This window comes from Ceratotherium simum, chromosome 6 (genome assembly GCF_057802395.1).
Source record: "Ceratotherium simum simum isolate JZ-2026a chromosome 6, ASM5780239v1, whole genome shotgun sequence".
NCBI lineage: Eukaryota > Metazoa > Chordata > Mammalia > Perissodactyla > Rhinocerotidae > Ceratotherium > Ceratotherium simum.
This window is the reverse complement of record NC_141905.1, coordinates 82,963,875-82,989,957: the sequence shown is the minus strand read 5'-3', so window position 1 is coordinate 82,989,957 and position 26,083 is coordinate 82,963,875. Positions and strand designations below refer to the sequence as shown.

Below are 26,083 nucleotides of genomic sequence, written 5' to 3'. Positions count from 1 at the left end.
CTGAAATGGATAGGGCAAGGTCATCTGTGGGAAGGGTGACTATAGAAAGGAAATAGTCATTTTGACTAGAGGGCCACCAGGACCCTCTGGCCCTCATCAGCAGGTGTTTCTTCGGACTCCGCTGGGTCCCTGGCACTGTGTGAGGCAAGTTGTTCCCCTGTTGTTCCATGGTGTGGTATGTGGTCACCCTTAGCTCTGTCTCTTTGACTATAAAATGGAAATAAGAGCAACGTTGTGGGATTCTTGTCAGTCTTGGAGTTTGTGGGGTGTGTGTCTTGGGGTTTGAGCAGTATCTAGTTAGTACTTGGTAGCTTAGCTTTTGATCACAAACCCCCATTTTTAGTAAATTCTCATGAAACATTGTACCTTGGCTTTCTCTCCCAAATTCCCCGACTGTGGGGGAAATAGGGCACCCCCTCCAGGCCTGGGGTCCAGCCCTTGAGTTGGTACCCCATTTCCCATAGTCCCTTTAAAGGGTTATGTGCCATCTTAATATACATACCTTTTAATCTATAATGTGTTGGTTATGTCCTAACATAACCAAAAATTGTTCACATTGTCAGCAGCATTGAAAGATGTGTCGATTAATGTGAAGTGAGATGGAAAGTCTGTTTGCAGCTTCATCCCCCTGGCATTTCCTGGGTCTTCTGGGAACCTCTACCCCTGACTCCAGCAAGAGTGTAGGGACAGTGGGTGCTGGGCAAGGTGGCTTGAATTTAGCTGAGTTCCCCAGTGTGCAGGTGGACAAATCCCTTCTGGGACTGAGCTAGCGTTTATAGCATGGTCCCTTTCTTTATAGAAGCCAACCTTGGCAGTGGCCCAGCTAAGCTTTCTCTCATCCTCAGTGCTGAGGGTCTCGTGTAGCCCACTTAGAGCCTAGTACTCAGCCCCAGGCTGGGTTCTCTGTGGTCCCTGCACCTCACGCAGGACACGTGTGAACCTCACCCATTTCCACCACCCACCCAGCTGTCCCTGCTCAGCATCCTTCCCCAGTCGGAGCACCTCTGAGCAGCACGACCCTCATGCACTGCCGTTTCCTGCTTTGCTATAAGGGGCTTGCAGCTGATATCCGAGCTTGGCACCTCGGCTAGGAAGCATGTGGGTCTCATGGACCAGCCTCAGCTGCGTTCTGCATGCCCAGCCTCAACTAGAGCAAAGGGTAGGTTTTGCCAAAGAGAAAGGCGACCCAAGTCAGGGAGGGAGGCAATCGCTAGGCAACCTGGAGTTTGTTTCCCAGGTAACGGGATGCATGTACTGATGCTGTGGATGGACATCTTGTGGTGACGGCCCCTCAGCCTCTCCAGATGCCTTGGATGGCGCTAGATGCCTGCCTGTGGCCGCCGTCGTTTTCCTGTGTGGTTGCTTTTTAATTAACAACTTGGATTTCTTATCATTAGTGTGAACTCTGCAAATGCTGTCTGATTAACCCTCCTGGCACCACCCCTCGGAGTCAGGTCGGGGTGTCCCACGGGAGTCTGACCCTGGGCTTCGTAGTAGGTGTGGGAGGGAAGGAAGAATCTGTGGAGGAGCACGGGCCCTTTGGGGTTTGGCTGTCTCCCCATTTTCTTGGCAGAGGGGAAGGGCAGAGGCAGGAGCTTTAGTGTGTGGACCCCGAGTTGCCATCGGCTGCCCCACCTTTCAGCTGCTTCCTCCAGCGACCTCCTTTCCACTCTGTGCCTCAGTTTCCTCATCTTTTAAAGGGGATGGCAGTGCTGTCTTGAGGGTGAAGTGAGAGTGTAGGACTGCATGTGAAATTACTGCTCCTTCCCTTCCCTCTCTGCAGAGTGGGGGTAGGGGCGTCTCCAAGGGTCCTGTCTCAAGATGTCGCCCTTGGTCTTGGGGGAACCTTCTCCCTGTTTGCATACACCCGCCTCAGCCTCTCGTGTGATGGACCTGCCAGTTTGGCCAAGAGGAACACTAGCGGGGGGCTGGGCTCGCTGGCCCCCCAATAACAAACGGCCTCGGTGCCCTGCTCCCCACTTGCTGTGTGGGTCAAGGGCTGGTAAGGATGTGGGGTGGGGGGAGCCCCTGTTCTCTCCCAGTACACAAGATGTTGGGGCTCAGCTTCACTTGAATTCCCTGCTTTGGGGATCCAGGTGCTGGGGAGGCAGGAGGAGTTCGGCTGCCCCACAGGTTGGGAGGGACCACGGTCACTTGTGTGCCCCAGTCCAGGATGGAGAGAAAGCCACCCAGAGGTCACCTGCGCCCCCAGCCACTCCAGCCCATTCTGAAGCCAGGACAAAAGCCTTTTCTCTGCTCAAAGAGACGATTGTCCTGTGATGCCGCAGCTGCGGCGTGGGGGCACCGGCCCGGGGCAGAGGCTGCCGTGCGGCAGTCACGCAGGCACCGCGGGGCCGCCCTCCCCCCACACTGTGCAGTGCAAATGGGAACGTGGACGCAGCTCCAGACAGGGGATTTCCTCTTTCAGCTTCTTACTCAAGTGTGTGGCTAGTTGAGAAATGAGTCCTGGTGGTCAGGTAGGGGCCTCACACATCTGGGGCCCCAGTGGCCCCCCAGCGGCCATTTTAGGCTGCCAGGAGAGGACCCCTTTCAGGTGGTTCCGGGCTGAGAGGTGGAGGCCACACGGATGAGTGCAGCTTTGGCAGACGGCTCCTGCTTTGTCCGCTGGAGCCTGCACCCGCCGCCTTGCGGTCACACAAAGGCTGACTGGCCCCGAGAACATCACGTGCTCCTGGCAGGGGCCACAGGAGCCCCATCAAGCCCGGTGGCCCAGGTGACCATCATAGAAGAGGACAAGTAGATTCTGTGTGGGAGGAAGGAAACAGAACGGGCTGGCCTGGCCATGGTGCAGCAGCCACGATCAGAGTTTATCTGGACATCTGAAAGCTTAAGACACGCAGAAAGCTGCCTGGTTCTTGCTTGTCATCTGTGACACTAAACATTTCTGATTCGGCGAGAAAGCAGAAGTTGCCCCGCCTGGCCGTTTCAGTGCTGGGGTCCCTCCTGAAGCCCAGAGGTGGTTCTCATGAGGCTGGGGGTGGGTCATGGTGATTCGACACTGGGACAGGCAGTCAGGAGAGGCTACGAAATCCAACACCTTCCGGGGTATGAGTTTGAAGGGAATGCTTTTGTTGGAGAAAATGCTGCTCCTCTGTTGCCGAGGAGGAAGAGCCTGTGGCTCTTGTCTGCCTCCTGGGCTGGTGCATCTGCCCTGTGCCTACACCGCATGGTGTGTCCATGGGGCAGAGGGCAGACACTCCTTCCTCATTGGGATTGGAGGCGTTGCCACTGCCCTGTTGAGCGTCCTGCAAGCAGCTGTGCTGGTCTGCATGGAACAGCTGGAGAACCTGCATGTAGGCAGTGCGTGGGGGGACCAGCCCTGCCCGGGGCCCCTGCAGCTGTGGGTGTGGGTGTCCTTCATCTCTGTCGGGCGGCACCAGGACGGATGACCACTCTGACTGGTCCTGGTACCTGATGAGTGCTGCTCTCTCTGTGGTCCTTTGAGAAATTCCATTTGTTCTCCTGAGTCCCGGACAAGCCGCCTGCCTTCATGCACACCTTCTCCACCGCCTCGGACTAGCCGAGGCGAGGGTGGCCAAGGGCTGTGCCCAGAGCCTGTTTCCACCAGGGGTTTCTCCAGGCAGCTCACGCGGGATGCAGGCACCTTGACATGTCCCTCCCTTGTGTTTGTTTGGAACAAGAGCTGGTGCTAGGTGGAGGCAGAGGGGCCGAGAGGAGGAGCCCGTTCCAGCTTCGGGGGAGCCGTGGTCCTGGCCCCTTCTTGTGCCCCGAAGGTCTCTGGGCCTTGGACCTGGTCTAGGGGCTGACGGATGGCCAGCAGCAGTTGTGGGCTTGAACAGATTCCTTGGCCTGGGTTCCATGTGATGGAGTTAGCCCCACAGTGGCTACGTATGAGGTCACTGATGGAGGCCCAGGTCCCCACCTGGACCCCCACCCCCTACAGGCCCGGCAGACAGTATCTGACCTTCTGCAGTTCAGATGAGCTACGCAGATGTTCCCTCTCAGTCTCCTTACCTTGTGCCATAATCTTCTCTGACGGTTCCAGAGTAACCTGTGGTGTTTGAGCACAGGGGAGCCAGGGCTGGAGGGTGTACCCCTCACCACTTTATGGGTTCACTGCCAGCCTGGGGAATAGGGAGGGAGCTGTGGCGACAGTTGGAGTCCTGCAGACCTGAGAGGTGTGGGGGTCGGAGTGGGGCAGGGGCTTCTCACTGGGAACCCCTGCACGTGGAAGCAACCTGGCCCCTCATCGCATTGTCCCATGGTATGTGGAACAGGCCACTTGGTCCGCTCACCGAGTCTTCCTCCTCTCCTCGCAGGTATCCGCCCCCAGATCATGAACGGCCCCCTGCACCCCCGCCCCCTGGTGGCGCTGCTCGACGGCAGAGACTGCACCGTGGAGATGCCGATTCTGAAGGACCTGGCCACTGTGGCCTTCTGTGATGCACAGTCCACTCAGGAGATCCACGAGAAGGTGGGCCCCCCACCCCGCCCCACAGGGCAAGTGCCCCCAGGTCAGGTGGCAACAGCTGGCATTCAGCAGGTACATGCTCTGCCATCCTGATGGGTTTCCTCTTGTTTCCACCCTTAGATCTCCCCCTGGCTAGTTCTTCTCACCTCCCCTCAAATGTCACCTCCTCAGACCTCCCTGTCCCATCCCCACACCCCATTGTGTCGCCCAGAATCACCAGCAGGCCCCCAAAGCACAACCGCAGGCCACTTGTCTGGGGGGAGCTGTCACACCCAGACCGTGTCCTCAGCTGGTCATTTTCCTACTGAAATCCTCTGCTGTGGGTTCAGGGGTGACAAGGGGCCTCCAACCTGTGCTCTGCCTGCCCTGCCACAGGTGTTAAACGAAGCTGTCGGCGCCATGATGTACCACACCATCACCCTCACCAGGGAGGACCTGGAGAAGTTCAAGGCCCTGAGAGTGATCGTGCGGATAGGCAGCGGCTATGACAACGTTGACATCAAGGCTGCCGGCGAGCTTGGTGAGTGCGCGGCCAGAGGGACTGGCTCACACACCCACAACCACAGAGTGGCTATTCAGAGGGAACCTTGCCAGGCACACCCCCAAATGCACAGGTAGAAGGGTGCCTGCTGGATTCAGAGGCCCCACCTATGCTGGCCGGGCTGGGCTGCCTCACTTGGGAAGGAACCGAAAGCCAGACGAACCGTGGGCCCTTCCCAGTGGAGGGGACCGTGTGAGTGGCCACACGGCAGTATTGGCTGGCAGGACCCATTACCCTGAAGTACCCGTGCTGGGTGCACAGCTCAGGGCTCCGGGGGTGGGGAGCCTCTGTTTCTGGGTCTCCTCTAGTCCTGCAATGGAGCCATTTCTGAGGGCCCTGGCGTGGTGGCCTTCCTGTCACAGCACCTGGTGTGGGCTCCGTGCACAGAGCGTTTGCAGAGGCTCAAGGAGCCGAGCACTGAGAGCAAGCGTCCCCGGGCCGCCCTGCTGTCTTTTGGAGGGCAGGAAGGTCCATCTAGACGAGCCCCTCTGGTCACTGTCCTTGCTCTGTTTTTGAACTATGCTAGCCCTGCACCTGGGTGTGTGGGGCCGTGCCCTGCCTGCCAAGCACTGAGGTGCCCAAAGCCAGGAGGCTGCTGAAGGGCACCTCAAAATGGCGAGGAACCCAGGCCTTTATAGCCCCCAACCCTCGGACTTTGTTGAGGTCCCGATGGGCCTAACGGCAGCCTGGCCTGGTCTGTGGGCCAGTTATCCGTCCCCCTGCCCACCTCCACCCTGAATCAGCCTCTCAGCGCCCACTGCGGGCCCTGGGCTCCAGGGACAGGACAGGCTGGACGTGTGCGATGCCTCACATGGTCATATCGGCGTCGTATCTGAGCAGGAGCTGCAAGCATCTGACAGTCCGGCCGCAGCCCACGGATGCCCACCTGCCCTTTTCAGCCTCTCCAAGGTCCCAGCCTGGGGTTTCGAGTGAGGGCCCAGAGTTTGTTTTAGCTGTTAGTTCCCCCATTTGAATTTGGGGCAGCACCCCGATGCCTGACCCGCAGGGTGAGTGAGGCCTGGGGGCAAGAGCAGGGCAGGGGAGCCTGGCCATGGTGGGGCCTGAGTGAAGCTGAGTCCGCTTGGATTCCCCGTGATGGCGCCGGGCGCTCTGCAGAGTGACAGGTTCTCTGGGAGTGTGGAGGCAGCAGGTCGGGTTTGCCCCACAGGCGAACCCCGAAGGAAAAGGCAGGAGGCAGCCATTCCTCCCAGGAGCTGTCTTCCCTCCCCCTCCTGGAAGGGGGAGCTGTGCAGCATGTGGCTCAGAAGATTGAACCTGGTTTTTCTGGGGGCTCAGTTGCCCCCATACAGGCGGAGAAGGGGTTGCGTCAGATTCCAGCCTCCCTTTGGGGTCTGGGGAAGTGATGGCTGCCCGCATCCACCCCAAGCGTTTGCTTCCAGCCTCAGCATCACTCTCAGCCCCTCTTTGTTGCAGCAAAGAAACTTGGGAGGATGTGAGTCTTCAGAAGAATGCATAATGTAAACTAAAATTTTCCATTTTTTTCCCTGGCACCAACAAGAATATTTTTGTTTGAAAACAAATGTTCTCTGTGCTCTTGGTAGAGCTGAAATCCCAAGTCTGAAGAGCGACAGAGAATATGGTGTAACGCGCCGAGGGCTCTCAGATGTGTTTCCTTCACACACCTTCCCGTTCCTGCAGCATGTCTGCCCTCACAAACAGATCCTGGCATCACAGCGGCCCAGTGTCGTGTGAGGTGTTAATGCTGAGCTTCCTCGACAGGAACCAGTCACTTCTTTCCAGGGAGAGATGGGAGGCTCTCGTGAGTGAAACTTTCCATTTCTCCAGTTGCAGAAGCTCGCCGAACAGACAGGGCGGGCCCAGGGCAGAACCTCATTTCCCTAAAAAGCAACGGTGCTCAGCCCACTCAGCCCCATGTCTGCACTCAGCAAGGAGGCCCCAGGGGAGAGGCTGTGTTCCCAGGATTCCCGCAACCCACCGAAGACGGCCAGGGCCTACGAGTTTGGAAAACATGGAAGGGATATCAGCGGTGGCATGTCTATTGGTCCTGGTCCAATCTCATAAGGGGGCTGCTTGGGAGACATCTGCTGGGCCATTTTGAAGGGCAGTTTTCAAATGTGGGATGTGGAGAAGGAAGATGGGCCTCTGTCCAGCCATCCTTTGTCTCTGAGTGCACTTCGCTGGTCATTCAGTCAGCGGACCTGTGACGAGGGCAGGACAGCGGGCGGCTGCACGGGTGCCCCTCCTGACAAACACCACAAGGGGGTTCCTGTCAGGCCCGGGGGGTCTAGTTCCTGGGGGGCAGCTCCCTCTCCAGTGCACACTGGAGGAACCCTCCAGGGGCCCGGGCACCCACCTCCAGCCCAGGGACGATGAGCGAGAGTCCGTGCTTTGTGTTAAGAGCTGGCTTTGGCGGCGAGGACAGTACCTGGAGCCAGCAGAGGGATTCTCTCCATCAGCAGTGTCTCCCCAAAAACAGCAAGAAGCAGGGGGTGGGAGGTCTCTGGAGGCCTCGAGAGCCAAGGCCGAGGGAGCCTGACTTCCAGTCTGGTCCCATTAGAAGGGGTTACAGCAAAGAGTAAAAGCATTGACAGTGAGAGGAAAAGCGGCTCAGCTCTTGGGCCTGGGCTCCATGGAGGCTGGCAGTCTTGCTCTGTGGGAGCTGGAGGCTGGTCCTAATAGTGTTTGAAGAATCACGCCAAAGGTAGACCACACCAACCAACCTGAAGAACGGTTTAGAAAGAGTTCCACCTCAAGAGGGCAATCAGGCTATGGAGTTTCTGGAGGAAGGCACTGATGGCATCCAGGCAGGATGGACCAGGCAATGCCAGCAGCACCTCCTCCCCGTCCTTGGTCCAACCCAAGCCCCTGCACACTCTCTCCCAGTCCTTGATCCAACCCAAGCCCATGCCCACATTCCCACTCCTTGGTCTTGGGCTCTCCCTACAGGCACTGGAGGCCCAGGAGCTCCATTCCAGAGTTGTGGGATGAAGGCTGAGAGGTGTCCCCCTCAGTCGCTCATGCCCAGGGTGGGTTGATGTGGTGTTTTATCTCACGTCTTCACACAGATTCTCTCATCCAGTGTCCTCTCGTCTCATCTCCCAGGATGCAGCCAGTCCCCTGGGCCCAGGCAGTTGGCTGAGTTACAGCAGAAGGTCCACGCTCAGCTGTTCTGCTCTTGGGCCTTCCCGCTGGGCTTCAGCCAGAACAAATGGAACCCCTCAGAGGAATGAAAATTGTCCCCAACTGCCAACAGATTTTCTTAAACCTCTGGCATCTTCCTCCATCCAATAATGCCATGGCTTCTAGTCTAGCCCAAGTTTTGTGCTTGGTTATTTCAAATGAAGTAGGCCACGTTGTGGGTGTTCTGCAAAATTCCTGACTTCTAGCTTGTGGAAAGTCTGTCAGCCCAGATCTCAATAAAACACGTATCCCCTGCAAGGTGGCTGTGGCCATGTGGGGTGTGTGGAATGATGTGCTCATGGGTGCTTTCACTCTCTTGAGTTGTCTGTTCTCCTGAGAGGGGTCACTGAGACCCTGGACCTCAGGGCAGCCCTCATGGGGTGGCGACACAGCTGCTCCGTTGGTCCTGTTTCCCATCCAGTGGAGCCTCAGTTGCCGTGGCACTCTGTGCCCCACACCCCAACTTGAGGAGATAGAGGAATGCAGGGCTGCCTTACCGTGGCCCGGCCGTGCATCCCTGGGTGTCCCTCCTGGGGTCCCAAACCTGGGATTAAGGGAGCAGTTTGAGCTGGGCAACATGCTACCCAAACACCTATGCCCTTCCTCAGAAAGCTGCTTGACTGGCAGACCCCAGCCTGGCTTCTAAGCGACACCCCCCCCCTCCCCCCCGCCACACATACAGGCCCCCATCCCTGGTGAGGCCCTTCTGCTCTCTGCTGCATCCCAGCCCTCGCCAGGGGGAGGGGGGGGTAGGCCTGTGGGGTAGCAGGGAGGGGCTGTTCCCAGCCTGGCCCTCTGCATGCCTGCACCCCTCCCATGTCTGGCAGATATTCGCATTCCTTCCCCAAAACACCGTCCCACCAAGGAAGGTCAATGCCCAGCCCTTCCTGCCTGAGATCTGGGGTGGTTTTCCCTGGAGCCCCTCGGCCACGGGTCCCCCACGCTGGGAGACTCTTGGCCCTCGTCTCTGTTCCTCACACAGAGCCAAGGTGCTCTCAGCCCCAAAAGCTCTTTCAAAAAGCAGGCCCAGCATCCTGTCTGCTCTGTTGTCTCTCTGCCAGAGCAGGATGGTGATCCGGGCCCACTGAATGAACGTGGGGCTGGATTCAGGGCCAGCTCCATTCTGTCCCGGCCTGTGGGCCCATGGTGGGGTGGTTTCTAATTCTTACATTATTTTAAACAAGTAATGATATGTTTGTTGCGTTAGACTCTTAAAATACATAAGACAGAAAGCCGGTCTCCATTACCCCTTCCCTCCAGGAAGAGGATCCTGGAGGGGCCCTGCAAGGAGTCTCCGGTCTTCTGGACACCATGGCCTGTCAGGAAGGGGCCCTGCACCCTGGCTTCCTGCTGCTCCTCCAGGCCCTCCCTCAGAACAAGGGGACCAGGGCCGGGGCTGGGGCAGGTTTCCAGCTTTTTGGCACTGGATGTGGATGGTGGTCAGAGCTGGCCACCTCACCTCCAGCTGCCCACTGCTCACTTCCCCCAGACAGGGGGTCTAGAAACACAGGGTGGGCAGGATGTGGGGTCCATGGGGGGCCTGGGAGAAAGCTGCTCACACCCCAGCTAAGACTACCAGGAGTTGGGCTGGGGTGAGCAAAGCCCTGGACAGAAGTCCTCATTGGGCAAGATGTGGGGGCTAGAGTCCCCTGAGCATCAGAGCCAGAGAGCCTGTGACCCTCAGGTGACAAGCAGGCCTCAGAGACCCTGACCTGCCCAGGGCCACACACCCAGTTAGTGGCTTAATGGCCAACTCTGCCTTCCCTGTCCCTCAGCTAGACTGGGAGCCCTGGAGCTTCCCCCAGAACTGGAGGGTCCTCATCACGGGGCCTTGCCCTTGTCCTTTCCAGGGATCGCCGTGTGCAACATCCCGTCTGCGGCAGTGGAAGAGACGGCCGATTCCACCATCTGCCACATCCTCAACCTGTACCGCCGGAACACGTGGCTGTACCAGGCGCTGCGGGAAGGCACGCGAGTACAGAGCGTGGAGCAGATCCGGGAGGTTGCCTCGGGAGCAGCCCGCATCCGTGGGGAGACGCTGGGCCTCATCGGCTTCGGTACGTGCGGCTGCCCTGCCCTGTCCCCCTACACCACCAGGCCTGGCACAGGGACCCCTTGGGAGAGGCAGACCCAGCCCTGCCCTGCAGGGGCCCAGCGATGGCCCGTGCCCTGGGAGTTGAGGTTCATTGTGGGGGTGCCTGTGAGAGGACTCCTCTGTAAGTTAGAGGAGGGCCAGTGCCTCCTGGCGAGCTGCATGGGGTGGGAGGTCAGAGGTCAAAACTGATCAGAGAACTCACCCAGAGGTAAGATCTGGGCTGCTTCTGGAAGAATGGGTCTGATTTGACTGGATAGAGAGGACACAGCGGGAAGGGGCTGTGTTGGCTTTGCAGAGGGTAAAGGGCAGGGACTGTCCAGAGGTGCCTTGTAGAGAAACAAGCTGGCTTGGGGTTCGAATAGGGGCTAAATAAGTGAGCAGAGACCTGGGCCGTGGTGGGCAAGGCCCAGCACCTGGAGGCCCTCAAATGCCTGGCTAGGGTTGCAGCGGGGAGTCACTGAAGGATTTTGAGCCAGAAGGTGGCGCAGTCGGGTCAGCAGCTTGGAAAGCCCACCTGAGAGGTGGGGCAGGAAAAGGTCTTCCTGGAGTTGGCCGTTGCCCCAGGTGAGACATGGCTAGCGGCCCTGGGAGGGTCTGGGGCAGGTTTCCAAGGAGAAGGTGAGCCATGATGGAAAGCAACCTGATGCCATGGCTGTTGGCAACACAGGGGCTTGAGTAGGGCCCCCACGTTGCATGAATCTCAACCCCACCACTTACTAGCTCTGTGACCTTAAGGAAATTACTTCTTTCTTTCTCAGTTTCCCAAAATGTAAACTGGGATTGGAGCAATACACGGTGGCTGCCTCTTAGGACTCAAAGAAGGCATGAGAAGCATGTGGGTGGGTAGTAAATACTTGGGCTGGCTTCTAGAAGGCCCCCAAGCTGTCACTCAGCCCTTAGCTCGGAGCTCTGTGTTTCCAGTAACTGAGGGTCAGGACTCCTTGCCCCACAAGTCCCCGCTGCAGGCCTGGGTGCCAGCTTGAATGAGGCAGAAGGAGCTGGGTTTCTTCCAGGAATGCACATCTTTCCAGCACCTGGGGTCTGAGTTCAGAACCCAGGTATTAGGGATATTCACACAGGAAGCTATTCTTTTAAAACTATTTACAGAGGAGTCCACCTTACTTCAGTTTTCTTGAGCAGACGACTGCAAAATGACTCTTAAGAAATGTGGATGTGCTGTGTGAGGGCCGCAGCGCCCTCTGCTGGCGCCCGCCTGGCTTCCCTTGCTGGGAAGTGGCTCTCAGAGATGGTTCTTAGAACTTCATGCATCTTTAAGCCCTGCAGGGGAGGAGCCCTCGGGTGGGCTCAAGGCAGGATGCAGAGCCTCAAGTTGTGAGTGGCCCGGCCACGTGCTGGCAGCCTCACTGGCAGAACACCTCTTTCAGTGGCTTCTGACTCCAGCCATCACAGCAAGTTCTCACTGGAGTTTCTTTGGCTGTGCCCTTTGCCACCCATCTTTTGGAGACCCTTACAGTATACTGAGGCCAGGCCCGTGGTTTCAAGCACTGTTTACTCAACTGTAAGCCAAGCACTGTCACAGTCCCAGTTCCCCACACACACTGATTGTGTTGTCTCCTTGCTACCTTTCCAGGTCTCCCCATAGCCTTCCAGAACTGTAGACAGAACTGAGACAGGAAGAGGCACGGTCGTAGGCAGCCTAATCGCCACTGCTGCCACCCTGTCTTTTAGGGGTTTGAAAGTGCTCACTTGCCTAAGGTTCGGCCCAGGAGCAGCAGCAGAACCCGGAGTGTGGGGCAGAGTTCCGCCCAGCCCAGCCCAGCCCAGCCCAGCCCACGCTGCAGTGGAGGGGCCTGACGGGGAGGGCCCTGGCTGGACCCCAGCTCTGGCTGGGTGGGATGGTGCTCAAGGATAGCCTCCGGGTTGGGAAGGTCAGTGAATGGTAGCAGTATTTCATGGGGGGTGGGGGCAAGCTGATTGAGTTCTCGGTCTCCGAGGCTGGGTTCTGATGGAGCCAGTAACAGAATTAAGTCATTAGGTCTTGTAGTATTTAGTCAAGATGGCTCACGGCTAAAGCAGAAGCCAGTGAGAAGATCAGGGTTTGTGAATTGATGAAAAGCAACGCCCCCGGGAGAAAAGGCCCAGCGCTTCTGTGTTGAAATCTGGGCTTGGCGCCCTCGAGCCCCTGGAGCTGCAACTGGGAAGCCCCGTACCGTATTAGAGTGTGTGAGGTCCTGGAAGTAAGGAGGTGGCTGAGGGCCCTTGAAATGGGCAGGAGGAAGGCATTATCATGCTGGGCGTGCGCTCCCAGCAGCTACGTCATGGGGTCCTTAGTTCCGTGTTTCAAGTACGTCACTGGGGGATCTTGTAGGTTGCAGCCGCTCTTCCCTCTACCCCATCACCCTTCATCATGATGCTCCTCTGCCCCTCACCGGGGTGTGTGGCTCTAGTTCTCGTTCACTGCATCCAGGTGGTGACACTGAAGAGGGATGACACAAGGGACGATGACCCTGATTACCCTGCAGCTGTGCTCTTGGTCAGAGTGGCCTTATTTAACCTTTGCCTCCAGACCACGTCCGTTGTCTCAGTCGTGCCCAGTTAGATCACAGGTCAGCAGGAGGGGAGGACACTCCACCACTGAGGCGCCCTTGCCTGGGCCTCCTGCCTGGGAAGGTGCATCTCTCCCCTTGTGCTCTTCTCCCTCCTTGCACAGTTGAGCAATGGTTTTAAATAAAGGTTTATTCTGTGCTCGTCCCAGATCAGCCCCTTCCAGCATCACTCACACCATTTTGTTTTCAAGCTGAAAACTGCCCTGGGAAGCAAGAGAAGCTATCCTGAGACTGATGAGTTTGCGCAGATGAGACGGCCACTCAGGAGTCAGGGGGCCTTCGTGTCCTGTTAGGTGACGTCGGTGTCTAACTTGCTGGAGGCCCAGGCTGCAGGCTGGAGAGGGGCCTGAGGCTCTGCCAGCGGCTCAGGGCCTGGCCTGTATCTCCGAGAATTAGCCTGATGGACACATGCCCCACCTCTCGGCCACAGCAGTTTCCCGTGCCGATTTGTGCTCAGACCGAGCTGCAGTGGTTGGTTTTGATCACTTTACCCTTTCCATGAGCAAACCCAGCGGTAATTAGGCAGGAGAAGGTTCTCTGTTAGATGTTGAAAACAATAAAGAGATGAAGCTCAGGGTAAGAAGGCTGCTGTGTCAACAAAAAAGTAGGGGAGGAGAGAGAGTTACAAATGGGGGAATATTGACGATGGTTGGAGCTGGGGGAGGGCTCGTGGAGTTGACTAGAACGTTCCCTAGTTGTGTTTATGTTTGAAAATATACATAATAGGAAAAAAAAAAAACAAGCAACCAGTGGCCAATCCAGACAACAGATACTGCCATCCTAACACAGGACGCTTGGCTTCGCTTCGGCCCCGGTGACTTGGGGTGAAGTGGCAGCCATGGGCGTCAGCAGGCTCCGGGCACATGGTTCCTCTCGTCGGTCCCGCTGCCAGTGGGGCAGCAAGCCCTGGCTCCAGGTTGGCAGCAAGGCTGGGGCACTGTGCAAGGCCCCGGCGTCAGGAGTGCCGAGCGCTGGCGGGAGAGGCCGTGGACTTGCTCACCTGGACGCTCTCTTTCTGCACAGGTCGCACGGGGCAGGCGGTTGCCGTTCGAGCCAAGGCCTTTGGATTCAGCGTCATATTTTATGACCCCTACTTGCAGGATGGGATCGAGCGGTCCCTGGGCGTGCAGAGGGTCTACACCCTGCAGGACTTACTGTATCAGAGCGACTGCGTCTCCTTGCACTGTAATCTCAACGAGCATAACCACCACCTCATCAATGACTTCACTATCAAGCAGGTAATTGGAAATCGATGCCTTCAGACTCTGGAAACTTCTATCAAAATGGAAGGGGGGATGGGAAATGGTCCACAGACACACCAGCGACCAGGGAAGGAAGTCCCCTGAGACACATCAGTGCAGAGCCAGGTGAGGCCCCCTCTACATGGTGGGCTGGGTAGAGCAGGGAGGGGCCAGAGCTGGCCCAGGACCCAGCAGGGGCCTGTCCTATTCAGGCCTGGCCTCCAAGAAGCTACAGGCAGTTGACAAGTCACAGCTCCAACCTTCCCGCCTTGTGGCCCTCCCTCAGGATCAGCAGAAACTGATCCCTGGCCTCCAGCTGTCACTGAGACTCCGCACTCCCTTCCCCCCACACTGCTGCCCACGCATTCAACAGCCGGACCAACAGAACTCCTGGTCTGCGGCTTTCCTCTTTAAACCTCGGTGTGAGCGCCTCCCAAGGCGATGGCATGCATTGAGCCAGCTTTTCCTTCCCCCTACAGATGAGGCAAGGAGCATTCCTAGTGAATGCGGCCCGTGGCGGACTGGTGGACGAGAAGGCCTTAGCCCAAGCCCTCAAGGAAGGCAGGATACGAGGGGCAGCCCTCGATGTGCACGAGTCGGAGCCTTTCAGGTGGGTCTGGCAGGCTGCCGAGATGTTTGTGGCCCATGCTCCCGGGCTCACACCGAGATTCACAGGGCCCGCATGTATACCTGACCCCCACACTTTGAACGTGGGGCGCTTTCCCAGAGAAACAGGTCCTGGGTAGGAAGCTGGAGACAAAGTTGACAGCCTCCGTTCCTCTAAGGGCTGTGCTTTATGCTCACTAATTGTAAAAGGGCCAGAAGGTCCCCAAAGGTCATCAGAAAGGGGAGAGGCAGAAAAGTGCTGGTGGTGGTAGGTTTGGTCTACAGATGAGCAGGCTTCATCTGTACCCTGGACTGTTTGTGCTGGTGGGAGGTGGGCAGGCTGGCCCTCTGAGTCCCTGATGACTCATGACATGGTATTACAAAGCAGTTTTAATAAGTATGTTCTTAAATCCCCAACCCTTAGGAAATAGACTACAAAATACCCCTCGATTTTATCTGTGTAGCCAGTATTCTGCACGGCCAAGAGCTCCCTTTTGATGGGAGGAATAGTGTGCATTCAACTTTCTCTTTGACTGTTTTTTTACATTTATCCAGCTTTGCTCAGGGCCCCTTGAAAGATGCACCGAATCTCATTTGTACACCCCACACAGCCTGGTATAGTGAGCAAGCTTCACTAGAGATGAGGGAGGCAGCTGCCACCGAGATCCGCCGGGCGATCACAGGTGAGCCCTCCCGCCTCGTCCTTTCCGCTGCACCCGGGCCTGCTGAAGGGCAGCCACCTCTGCTCGGTGACAGACACACAAACGGGGTTACGGGGGCTCACCACGGGCAGAAATAGTTTCTACGGATCACCCTGATTAAATTTGGAATGAGTTGAGCCCTCTTTATGCAAGCCTGGAACTAAGTTTCAGAGGAAACCGATTCCCTTGTCTATCAGCCAAGGTAAGTATTGCCAATTGTGGGGGATGAGCCCTCCGATGGAGCAGGCGGGAGGCTCCTTTCTGTTCTAGCTGAAGGCCAGAGTCCAAGAGCCTGGTGCTTGGGCCCTGGGACATCTCACCTTTTGTAAAAATCAAACGGCCAGCCCCTTTCATTATAGAGTGAGAGACTTGACTACAAGACTTCCATTGGTACGAACTTTGGAGGTTATTTCCCCCAGAAGCAGCTACTCATTATGACCTTAAAAAATACATATGATTAATTTTAATCATCTTATTCCAGGTCGCATCCCAGAAAGCTTAAGAAACTGTGTGAACAAGGAATTCTTTGTCACAACAGCTCCCTGGTCAGTAATAGACCAGACAGCGATGCATCCAGAGCTCAATGGTGCCACATACAGGTGAGGAGAGGAACGGGATCTGGCGCAGCCGTGAGGGCCGGGGGAAAAGGGGGAGAGGGGCAGGAACTTGGGGAGATTAACCCAACCCAGGCGCTAAAGACAGCCCAGCGCTCCCAGCAGGAATTACGTACACTGTCCTCTCAGTCTTCCCATGCCCGATTTCCATGGAAGCAACATAGCTTTCAGGATACAGCCTAGACTTGATGTTCCTATTTTAAAAGCCAGTGGGGGTGGGAGTGCATTTCCCCAATGGGTGTGAACACTGGGCCAGGAATCACCCCCTCATTCCAAAGGCACTTCAAAACCAGAGGGTTTCTAGTTGAAAAGGTACTGGAAGAATCTTCAAGGGAAAGGGCCTGCTGGTGATTTCGTTTTCTAATTTGAATCTTCTTCCAAGGAAAGCCTTCTGGCCAAAGCCCAGTGCTTTCAGCCAGGGAGACTGCCCTTGTACACCCCATCCTCAGTGAAGCAGCAGGTTTGACAGGGGGCGTGACAGGGAGTCTGGGTAAACAATGTGACTGAGGCAATGCAAGGGCCACGAGCCAGGTGCCCTTAGAAGGGGCAGGGTTTCATCTGTGGTAGTTTTCCCAGGTTCTCCCCAGCGTTTCTGAGTTCCAGGGAAATAGCTCGTCCTGCATCAGAGAGAAGCTGCAGCCTGGGAGGCCAGGACAGTTTTGCTTTGCTTACTCTAATGCAGGGTGGCCTCACCTGGGCAGCACTCACACGCTGGGCCAGACCAGACCATTCTCTCATGGGGCCCGTCCTGTCCACCGGAGCGTGGCTAGTAGCAGCCCCTCTCACTCCCGAGACTACCGAAAATGTCTCTAGAGGTTGCCTGATGTCCCTTGTCACAAACCACTACTCTAACCATGGAGACGGGGGCGGGGATGGTTAAATACAGTTTGTGTAACAGGACCCACACACGAAGGCGGACTCTGAGGAAGCTATGCCGTTTCTTCCTGGGACACATGGCTTTATTTACATTTCAGTTTGGCATGTTCTATTCAAGTCCCACCCACTTTTTCCCCCTCATAAGCATTTTCAGGTATCATTACTTGAGCCTGTCACAGCACCACATTCCCTTGTTCATTATTGTTGGCAGCCTACCCTTTATGGGCCATGTCGTAATTATTCGTTAGACAGAACAAGGCTCCTGGCCCTCTGGAGCACTGCTTGTGCTGGTGGGGCTGCAGCCCACAGCAGTCCTATCCATCAGAGTCCTGGAGAGGCCCCCGGGATTGCTGACCAGTTCAACATGTGACAGGCTGTGGGATAGGGGGTCAGGGTGGTTTCCACAGGAAGAAAAGCCAACCCCTTTACCCCAAGTATAAAGGGTTTGATGACTGAGAATAAGACTCATTCTAAAGCACCTACCTCGTATGTTTCATCCTCATAAGAATGTTTAAATATACCAAGTCACATTTGTGCCTAAGAACCACGTGTTCTGTAAGTGGCTAATGCCACATGTCCTCACACACACAGCAACTCCAGTGCCTGAAATATCAGAGGAGGCCACATCAGGCACCCTCAGAGGAGGGCAGGCACCAAGTCCATTGCCAGCTTACCACTTCCCCTGCTGCTACCCCCCTCCCTTTGACATCTCAGGCCACGGGAACACACATAACTGACCAGCCTGGAAAGCCACATTTAATGTCAGAGTACTTCATGCTGTCTGTTAGGAACTATAACTAATGAATACTTTCTAAAGCAACTGGAAAACTTGGGAGTCTTTTTTGTACAAAATGTTTCCCAAATGCAGTCCAGTGTCTACAGATATAATTATTATAATTAGTATGGGCTATTCTTACTGTCAAAAGGCACAAAATTAGCGGCCCGTTTTATGAATCAAATGTCCATGTTACAGATTTTTTTAAATATAGATTTCTCTATGTTTTGGGGGTAGGAAAGATGACAAACTGTCCCATAAAAAAGACCAGAAAAATAGAGCCAAGAGCTTGGCAGCTTCCTGCCCTGGACTTACCAGCCTTTCTGTGTGCTCCTTAGATACCCGCCTGGCATCGTGGGCGTGGCTCCAGGAGGACTTCCTGCAGCCATGGAAGGGATCATCCCCGGAGGCATCCCGGTGACTCACAACCTCCCCACAGTGGCACACCCTTCCCAAGCTCCCTCTCCCAACCAGCCCACAAAACACGGGGACAATCGAGAGCACCCCAACGAGCAATAGCAAAGAATGACGAAAGGTAATCACTCAGATAAACCTGGGACCAAGAGACAGTGAAAAATAGATGAACTAAAAGAAAAGGAATTTGACAGTCTGTCTTTTTAACTGATTCTGGACATATGCATCATTGACGTTGCAGTGTTAAAACTACAAAAGAGCTAGAAGCTGAGACGTGGGAAAACTGAAGATGTCGTCTGCTTATGGAAGCGCTGAAAGACTAGGACGTGATTTATTAACGACCAACTTCTGTTATTGTGTGTTAAGTTTTTCATCTGTGCATCAAATCACAAAGAATAAATAGATCTTTTTCCTTTATCAGTCCCTTGGGCACAGCAGGTCCTGAACACCTTGCTCTAGAATGTTGCATCAGGAGTTCCAAACATCAAAATAAAAAATTTTAAGAGGAAATCCCCATCCTATGACTCTAGTCCCTTCAGTCCATGGGGGCTGGTTACCTCTTTTTCTAATAGGAAGATTCAGTTACTACAAAATGGGGAGAAAACTGTTTGCCTGCGTTAGACATCAGCACGCATAGGATTGAAGACCGTACAGGCTCCTGTACAGAAGTCTCTCTCCCATCTGAACTGCATACTGAGCGGGCAAGTTGGTTGTGAGTTCAGTAATACCCTCTGATGATGCAAAAAAAAAAAAAAAAAAAAAGTATTAAGTTTCACAAGCTGTTTGTACTCAAATATATTTTCTCAGTTTCAGATCCTCAGCTATTTTATTGAGTGGAAAGTCTTGAACTAAAGGGTTCAAGAATAATGTTGCATTTCCTTATGTCTCAGGAAACACTTTTTATGGTAACTTGTCAGATTGTCTATGAACAAACCCACTTTTTTAGACATTGATAAAAGTCTTCTTTTCTTCACGTGATATTTTATACAAGAACACTTCAGGTGTGTTATTAGATGTGACTGATTTTAACAAATCCTATTAGATTTGTATCAACTAGTTACATGTTATATTCATAGTCTTTTGTGAATCATCGCCTTTTTGTTTAAAAGATGGCCTATTTTGAGCCTTTGTATAGGTACATTCCTGTTTTTGTGACAAAAAAACAACCTTTAAAACTGTCCCAAACAGAAAAATAATGGCTATCAGAAATATGTTTTGTTTTAGTGTGAGTTACCGTTACTGTATTTGTTTATTGTAAAGGTGGACATTTAGCGTTCAGTGCAGTTTTCAATAAAAAGTAATAAAAATTTCTGTTAAGTTCTGAAATTCAAGTACATCTCACCAATGTAAAAGTTCTCTACTTGAGATGTTTAAAGGCAACTGCATTTTCAATCAGCCGATTTCCAACTCTTGTTACTCCAGGGTTCAAAGAGGAACAATACTTTTCTGTCTGCCTAGTCCATAACCAGGCTCAAGAATGCTGACGATTACCTCATGTGTAAGAGTTTAATTGAAAAATCAAAACCTCACATAACTCCCTCATTATCAAATCATGCCATCCGTAAGATGAAATAGTGGGTTAGAACTAAGTCAATTCAAGAAACAAAATTGGTCAAGTTTTAGAGTTTTGATTTTAATTTACCCAAAAGCAAAATTACCTGGCTCAAGCATTAATGCAGGAAGGGAGGTGAATCTCAAAAAAAAAATTTAATGATATTTACAAAGAAACGTTGCAAAATAATTAACATCAGCCATTCCCACATGTTTGTTAAGAACTTTAAGTTGACTAAACGATCTTCCTTTTTCAATAGTGGTGTCTGCAAGTGTCAATCAAGTCCAACAGCTCCAAGTACCAAATTCCCTTCGACCTCTTCCTTCCCATTAAAATAAAAGTCATGGCGTCTTAAAACATCAACCTCCTCACTCATTTTAACATGGTGGTCCCATCCCAGCTGTCCCATGAACAATTACATTAAGACAACCTCACATGGATAGAGATGGAGCACACAGTTAGTTACTGACCTATCACTCCAGAGAGCAGAGTGATAGTTCAATACCATCTTCATGACCCCTCAGAGGCAATTAATGATGGGATGACACGCGCAAAAAGGAGACACCCCACGGGACCCCACCCGCAATCGCCTGTGAACAGTATTCCCTTAACACAGATTAAGTCTGGGACATAAGGAGCTTAAGAGTCAAAAACATAAAAAGGGAGGTCCAAATCCACAGTGCACCTGGGTTTTGTTTAATGAGAACAGAAAACCTCACCCTGTCTCCCTAGAAAACGGACCATAAAGTTAAGACCACACAGTTAAGGTATTACTGTCCAGAGTCAACCAAAAGACATGCACATCTGTCACCCAACCACGTATAATCTTTGAGAAAGGACTGCATACTCTGTCTTGGGGCAACAATTATGGCTGTTTAATAGTTCAAGAGCTTAACATAGCATTTATTCACTCAAAATTTTGGCTTTTACCAGCCAATCCGCTGTGAAAACCATTTAAAGCCCCATTCCTTGTCTGGAGCCTAGGAAATGGAATCCTCTATAATTCTTTCCCACAGGGAAGAATGCTGTACCTGTTAAATTAGATGTAGTCGGGGTCACTGATTATAAATAAATAAATAAAGAGGCACCTCAGGGATAACAACACTCAGCAGACCACAACACACAGAGGCTAAACACTGAGCCTGTAATTTTCTGGACAGCGCTGACTGCAGTGTAGACCACAGTGACTAGATGCTTCTCCCTCAAACATTTCTCTTTGGCTTCTTCAATTGAGAGGGTAGTTTTTGTTTAACAGAAACTAGAACAGGATTTCTGCCCATTAAAGAATTATTCCTATATATGGAGAAAAGTTCAGAGATGCTCCACTACTAAGTAGTCAGAATGGCAGCCTTCTAAAAACTTGACTAAAATGAAAGCAAACCACAGAGAGTCAATTTGTAAGAAAACATGACCCACTTGGAACAGTACCATTTATCATTATATCAAAATTCATTCATATTGCAAATACTTTTCCTGCAAGTTTTAGCATGCAGCAAAAGTGATCCTTTCATCCTGAGAACACCTTTCAGTGAGTGTTCTGAGAGGGGAGAAAGAACTCAAGACATGACATCTCATAGGTATGCTTCTATTTTTAGTATTCCAGCATCAAATTTAAGGTTGTGTACATTTCAATACCATCTATACAGAACTTAGAAGAAAACAAGAAGTAAATATTTAAAGGTTTTCACAGCCTTTTCAAAGAGAAGAAAATATATATGTGTGTGTGTATGTGTATATGGGGCTTCTTGCCAAATTCCTTGCCACATCAATAGTCTACAACATGCTTATCAGGACACTAAGTCTCTTTTGTGTTCCTGAGATAGGTCTGAAATTTTTACCCAGTATTGAATGTATACCTGAAGTGGTCAAATAATACTTTTTATAAAAAGATTACAGTTTTAACTTTAAATAAGAATGGCCACAATTAACCAACATGCAAAAATTCTCAGACTGCTCACTGAGAAATTCATTACACAGTGCAATTACCACCTTACTCCATTTTTAAATCTTTATTCTGTACTGAACTGATATTCCCAATTAGCCCAAGCAAAGGCATGCCTTTCTAACACGATTTGCTTAAAGGAGGGTTGATGATAAAAGACAGTGAGACTCCAAAGACCCTCTGCATGGCAACTTGGGAGTATAACATTGTCCATGGGTCAAGTGAGCAAATTTCACACAATTCATTTCGTTATGAGGGGCCTGCTCCCCAAGTGCTTCCCTCATTTACATCCAGGGAATAACTACTCACCAAGAGACTGCTGCCCAGAGTCTGGGAGAAGAATCCTCATTTTAAGGGCACTCTTCCAAACAAAAAAAATACCTAAATACTGCAAAGGGGCATATCAGAAACTTAAGAAAGATGCAATAATAGAAACCAAAACCCTTTTCAAAATAAGGGAACGATGTCTATATGAAGTTCATTCAATAAAAAGTCCTTAACTTTCCTTGCATTTTGTTCCTTAAAGATCTGATTTTATTTTATTGGGCAGAACAGGAACTAAATTATTAATAAAATAAAAGCTTGTTTTTTTATTTTTATGTTTTGCTGTGGATAATTTGTACAAAAAGTTCCCAATCTCTAACGAGCTCTAGTGAGACTTAATGTGAAATGGATCTTTAAGATGGAAGTAGAATGCCAAATTCTACTTAAAAAAGAACATCTCAAAGGAACAGAGAGTCATCTGCCATGTGCTTTTGGAGGTGCCCATGCTAGAAAAAACTTCTCAAATAATATGAAGATGCTGGTACAACTTTTCCTATTACACAATTTCTTACACAACCACATGCGTTACATTTATAGACAGATTTACAATTTGAAAAGAAAAAAGTTCTGTCTTAATAAAATTAGTTTTTACAAACTGTAGTCCAAAGTTCTCTGTCTCCTCACACAGCAGACGCATCATCTCCATTGGGTGTGGATCAGAAAAACCCTTCCGAGCAGATCCTGCCAGATTTGGTTCATTCCGTGCCGTGCACTCTGCTTGGAGCACCACACTAACTTTGGGGTCACCACAGAGCCAATACACCTTGGTCTTCTGCTCTTTGATTTTTTTCATTCATCTTCATCATCTTCATCTTCCTCTCCATCAGACAGGGATGTACAAGGCCGGATCTGTCGGTAGCGGTCAAGCCATTTTTCTACCATTTGCGTGACCAGGGGGTGATTTCGCCGCCGAGAGCTTTTCTGCATGGCGACAAGAACTCCCCCCTCAGTCACGCAGCAGTCCAGCCACTCCCTGAGCAGTTTTTCTTGCTGTTCCTCATTACCTAGCTTTTAGAGGAATGCGAGGAAAAGGGAAAATAATACAACAGATCAGAGACTTGACAGGAAAAATTTAATAGAAACCTATAATTTAATAGAAACCTATAGCTGATATGATTACTAATGAAAAGGCCAAAGCAACAAACTGTTTTAACATGGTTTCAACCTCATCAATTTTATGATTAAAACCCAGTTTCCAGGGCTGGCCCGGTGGCGTAGTGGTTAAGTTCGCACACACTGCTTCGGCAGCCTGGGGTTTGCGGGTTTGGATCCCGGGTGCAGACCCACACACCACTTATCGAGCCGTGCTGTGGCAGGCTTCCTACATATAGAGTAGAGGAAGATGGACACGGATGTTAGCCCAGGACCAATCTTCCTCAGCAAAAAGAGGACTGGCAACAGATGTTAGCTCAGGGCTAATATTCCTCACCAAAAAAAGGGAAAAAAACCCAGTTTCCTATGGTTAAATAGAAAAAAGTCATCCAATGGGAAAATTCACAGAAAAACCTAGAGGGAAGAACCACCTAGTAATAATTTGTTTTGATATAATAGCAAAAAGCAAATCTTACCTAAGTAACTGATTGTGGCAAAAAAAAAAGAAAAGGCTAGGAAAAGCAAGTCACAGCTTCCAACACATGACAAGGTAAGTAGACTCAGTAAATTATGTACAGGTTGAAGTTACAAAAATTATGGTCTATGAATTTTTTTCTTAATGACATAGATTATAAAAGTTTTATAATTACTATTATATTAAATAAAAGACCAATAATTTTATAAGAACATGGGTTTTCTGAGAGTGTTCTTTTGCACATTCTCACCACCTCCCCTGCCTGGTCTACACCACCTTCTCCCCTACACCTACAATGGTCTGCCTGGTGTTCCTGCTCCCTGCACTGCCCCAGTATCTAGTCCCAACGGAGCACCCAGTGCTCCGCTTCTGGGCAAACTGGCCATTGGCTTCCCGGCTTACACAGAGTAAAAGCCAAAGCTTTCAAAGGCTGTTGATGAACCCCACCCCGCCCCTTAGCCCCCCAGCCTGCTCCTTCCCTCTTGCCCAATCACCACAAACCACACTGGCCTTGTGGTTGCCTCTACCTAGACTCTCTTCCACCAGACTCTGCAAGACTCACTTCTTTTTCTGGTCTCAATTCAGGTGTCACCTCAGTGATGCCCTCCCTTACCACCCTATTTAAATCACAAGCCCCATGGCCCCCTTTATCGCCTTCCTTTTCCCCTTCACCCCTTCCTTTTACTTTTGGCTTTTTCTCCTCAGCACTCATCGCTACCTGCGGGCAGGGACTTGTCACTTCCCTGCTATAGCCCCACACAACACATCCTACACAGCAGCTCTGAAAAGGTAAATTCCAAAGTCTGACCAGTATTAACAGAAAGCAACAACTCCCACGACCAAAGTCAAAACTTTAATTGGTAGTACAGATAACACCACCCTTGAAAGGCACCAGAGGCTGGGGTTCTGGCAGCACGTTACTACTTTAAGTAGTTAACAGGAGAAACACGCTTATTACCTCCTGAGCAGAAAGAAAGTGCACGTGGAGTAACTTCCTTTCACTGTCAACCAGAGGCAGAAACGTCATGGTGACATCATCGTCGGTGTTCAGGTTAGCACCAGCACCTCGGTTGCCATAGCCATCATTTTCCATGGCAACCAAAGCAGAGAAGTGGCCCCGTGTATAGCCCAGAGCAATTGGACTTTTCCAACAAAAACTCTGTTCCCACAACAAAGGCAAATAAACACCTGGAAGGAGGGAAGAAAATCACAATGGGATTTTCAGGGTGTGGCTGCAAACTGCATTATAATAGTAAACAAGGGACTTCTAAAATACTCTTGAATATGGCTTACCTTGAAACCGAGTATATCCTAAAGTTTCTCCCCGGAAACTTTTATAATATTTTACTCCATAAACTATAATTGGTCGTCTAAGAATATGTGCAAGTACAAAAATGTGTGTCTGTTCCAAGCTTGCTCCAGGCTGTACAGAACAAAATAAAAGAAAACAATTTCCCTTTAAAACATATATTACCACACTGGAAAACTGATGTGTAAAACACAATGCTATACCTTCCTGCAGTACACAATCTCAATTCGTTTTTTTTAAATCATGCTGTCAAGCTAAAGCAGCACCTGATTCCACAAATAGCAAAGTCCAATAAAACTGTAAGGGGAACCTGCAAAGTCTATGTCCCGGTATCCTTCACTATCCAAACTCAAGACCCAAATAGATTTGGTTAAATACTAACCTCAGGAACAAGAGTCAGACAGCAGGGGAGGCTTGATTTATATAATTGCCTTCTGGTTAAGTGACCTGTCAAAGTACTACCTACAACAAGGTCCTCCGGAAGTAAAAAGATGAGCTTTGTTATTTCCTACAAACTTCAATGGCAGCATCACCTACCTCAAGAAAACCAAACAGTCTATCTTCCCCTACAATGACTGTGACAACACATTTTCAGGAGGTATGTGTCACAGATGTAAAACAGCCGCTGTGGCAGAAGGTACTTCCTTCACAGAAGGTACCTCCTTCACAGGGTTCAAATGAATTATGGTGCTTTCTGCAAAGAAAAGGAGTGGTTTGTTGTGCATATATTTGAACTTTACAGTTTGGTATACTGAACATGCTTCACAAAATAAAACTAGCATGAAACTTAGAGTCTAAGAGGGACAATCCTACGCAATTCATTTATAACAAGTTCATTCCCAAGTTTATTAGAAATGACTTCTGTCCTTGGTACCTCCTTGGCCTATATCACATGGATAGAGCCTCACCACTGGGGAGCCTTATGAAGATCATGACTTGATCCTCAGGGCCTGACAGCTCAGCACCAGCACAAGAGCGCCCACAACTAGCTCAGTGACCTTGGGTAAGTTCCCCCTCAGACACAGAACGGGAGCTAACCTGCAGGCAGGTACAATAGGCATAAAGCCAACTTCCTGAGAGGACAATATAAATGAAGAGCAATCTGAAGAAATATGTAAGTGCTTAGAATCATCACAGTACAACTTTCATTTTGACAGTTTTTTATCACTTAATATAAGAAACATGTTACTCTCCCAGTTCTGCAGTAAGGACTTGCCCATGGTCATACAGTTGATAAACAGCAGTCACAACTAGAACCCAAGTCACCTGAGGCCAAGTTGAGCCCTCTTTCCTTTGTAGCACACTGCCTCCAATGTGGTTTACTCATGAAAATCAAGCGGTTGA

General features: G+C 51.3%; 2 protein-coding genes across 15 annotated transcripts in view; one reads left to right on the top strand and one right to left on the bottom strand.

The window, feature by feature from the left end:
• The window catches only part of CTBP2 (C-terminal binding protein 2), a 164,047-nt gene extending 144,685 nt beyond the window's left edge, over positions 1-19,362 (top strand). For all 11 annotated transcript variants that reach the window (XM_004438882.3, XM_087432827.1, XM_087432821.1 and 8 more), the window contains 8 exons: positions 4,302-4,456; positions 4,829-4,973; positions 10,007-10,213; positions 13,842-14,056; positions 14,539-14,669; positions 15,221-15,348; positions 15,848-15,965; positions 17,970-19,362. In XM_004438882.3, the coding sequence (XP_004438939.1) occupies positions 4,302-4,456; positions 4,829-4,973; positions 10,007-10,213; positions 13,842-14,056; positions 14,539-14,669; positions 15,221-15,348; positions 15,848-15,965; positions 17,970-18,150 (1,280 nt within the window). In that variant the 3' untranslated portion in view covers positions 18,151-19,362. The remainder of the gene's footprint in view (positions 1-4,301; positions 4,457-4,828; positions 4,974-10,006; positions 10,214-13,841; positions 14,057-14,538; positions 14,670-15,220; positions 15,349-15,847; positions 15,966-17,969) is intronic.
• Positions 19,363-19,657: 295 nt separating this feature from the next.
• Positions 19,658-26,083, bottom strand: part of ZRANB1 (zinc finger RANBP2-type containing 1) — a 67,867-nt gene continuing 61,441 nt past the window's right edge. For 3 of the 4 annotated variants that reach the window (XM_087432817.1, XM_087432818.1, XM_014794059.2), the window contains 3 exons: positions 24,724-24,853; positions 24,389-24,618; positions 19,658-22,871 (listed from right to left, as the gene is read on the bottom strand). In XM_087432817.1, coding sequence (XP_087288943.1) covers positions 22,653-22,871; positions 24,389-24,618; positions 24,724-24,853 — 579 coding nt within the window. In that variant the 3' untranslated portion in view covers positions 19,658-22,652. The remainder of the gene's footprint in view (positions 22,872-24,388; positions 24,619-24,723; positions 24,854-26,083) is intronic. The other variant, XM_087432819.1, reaches the window with a different exon arrangement.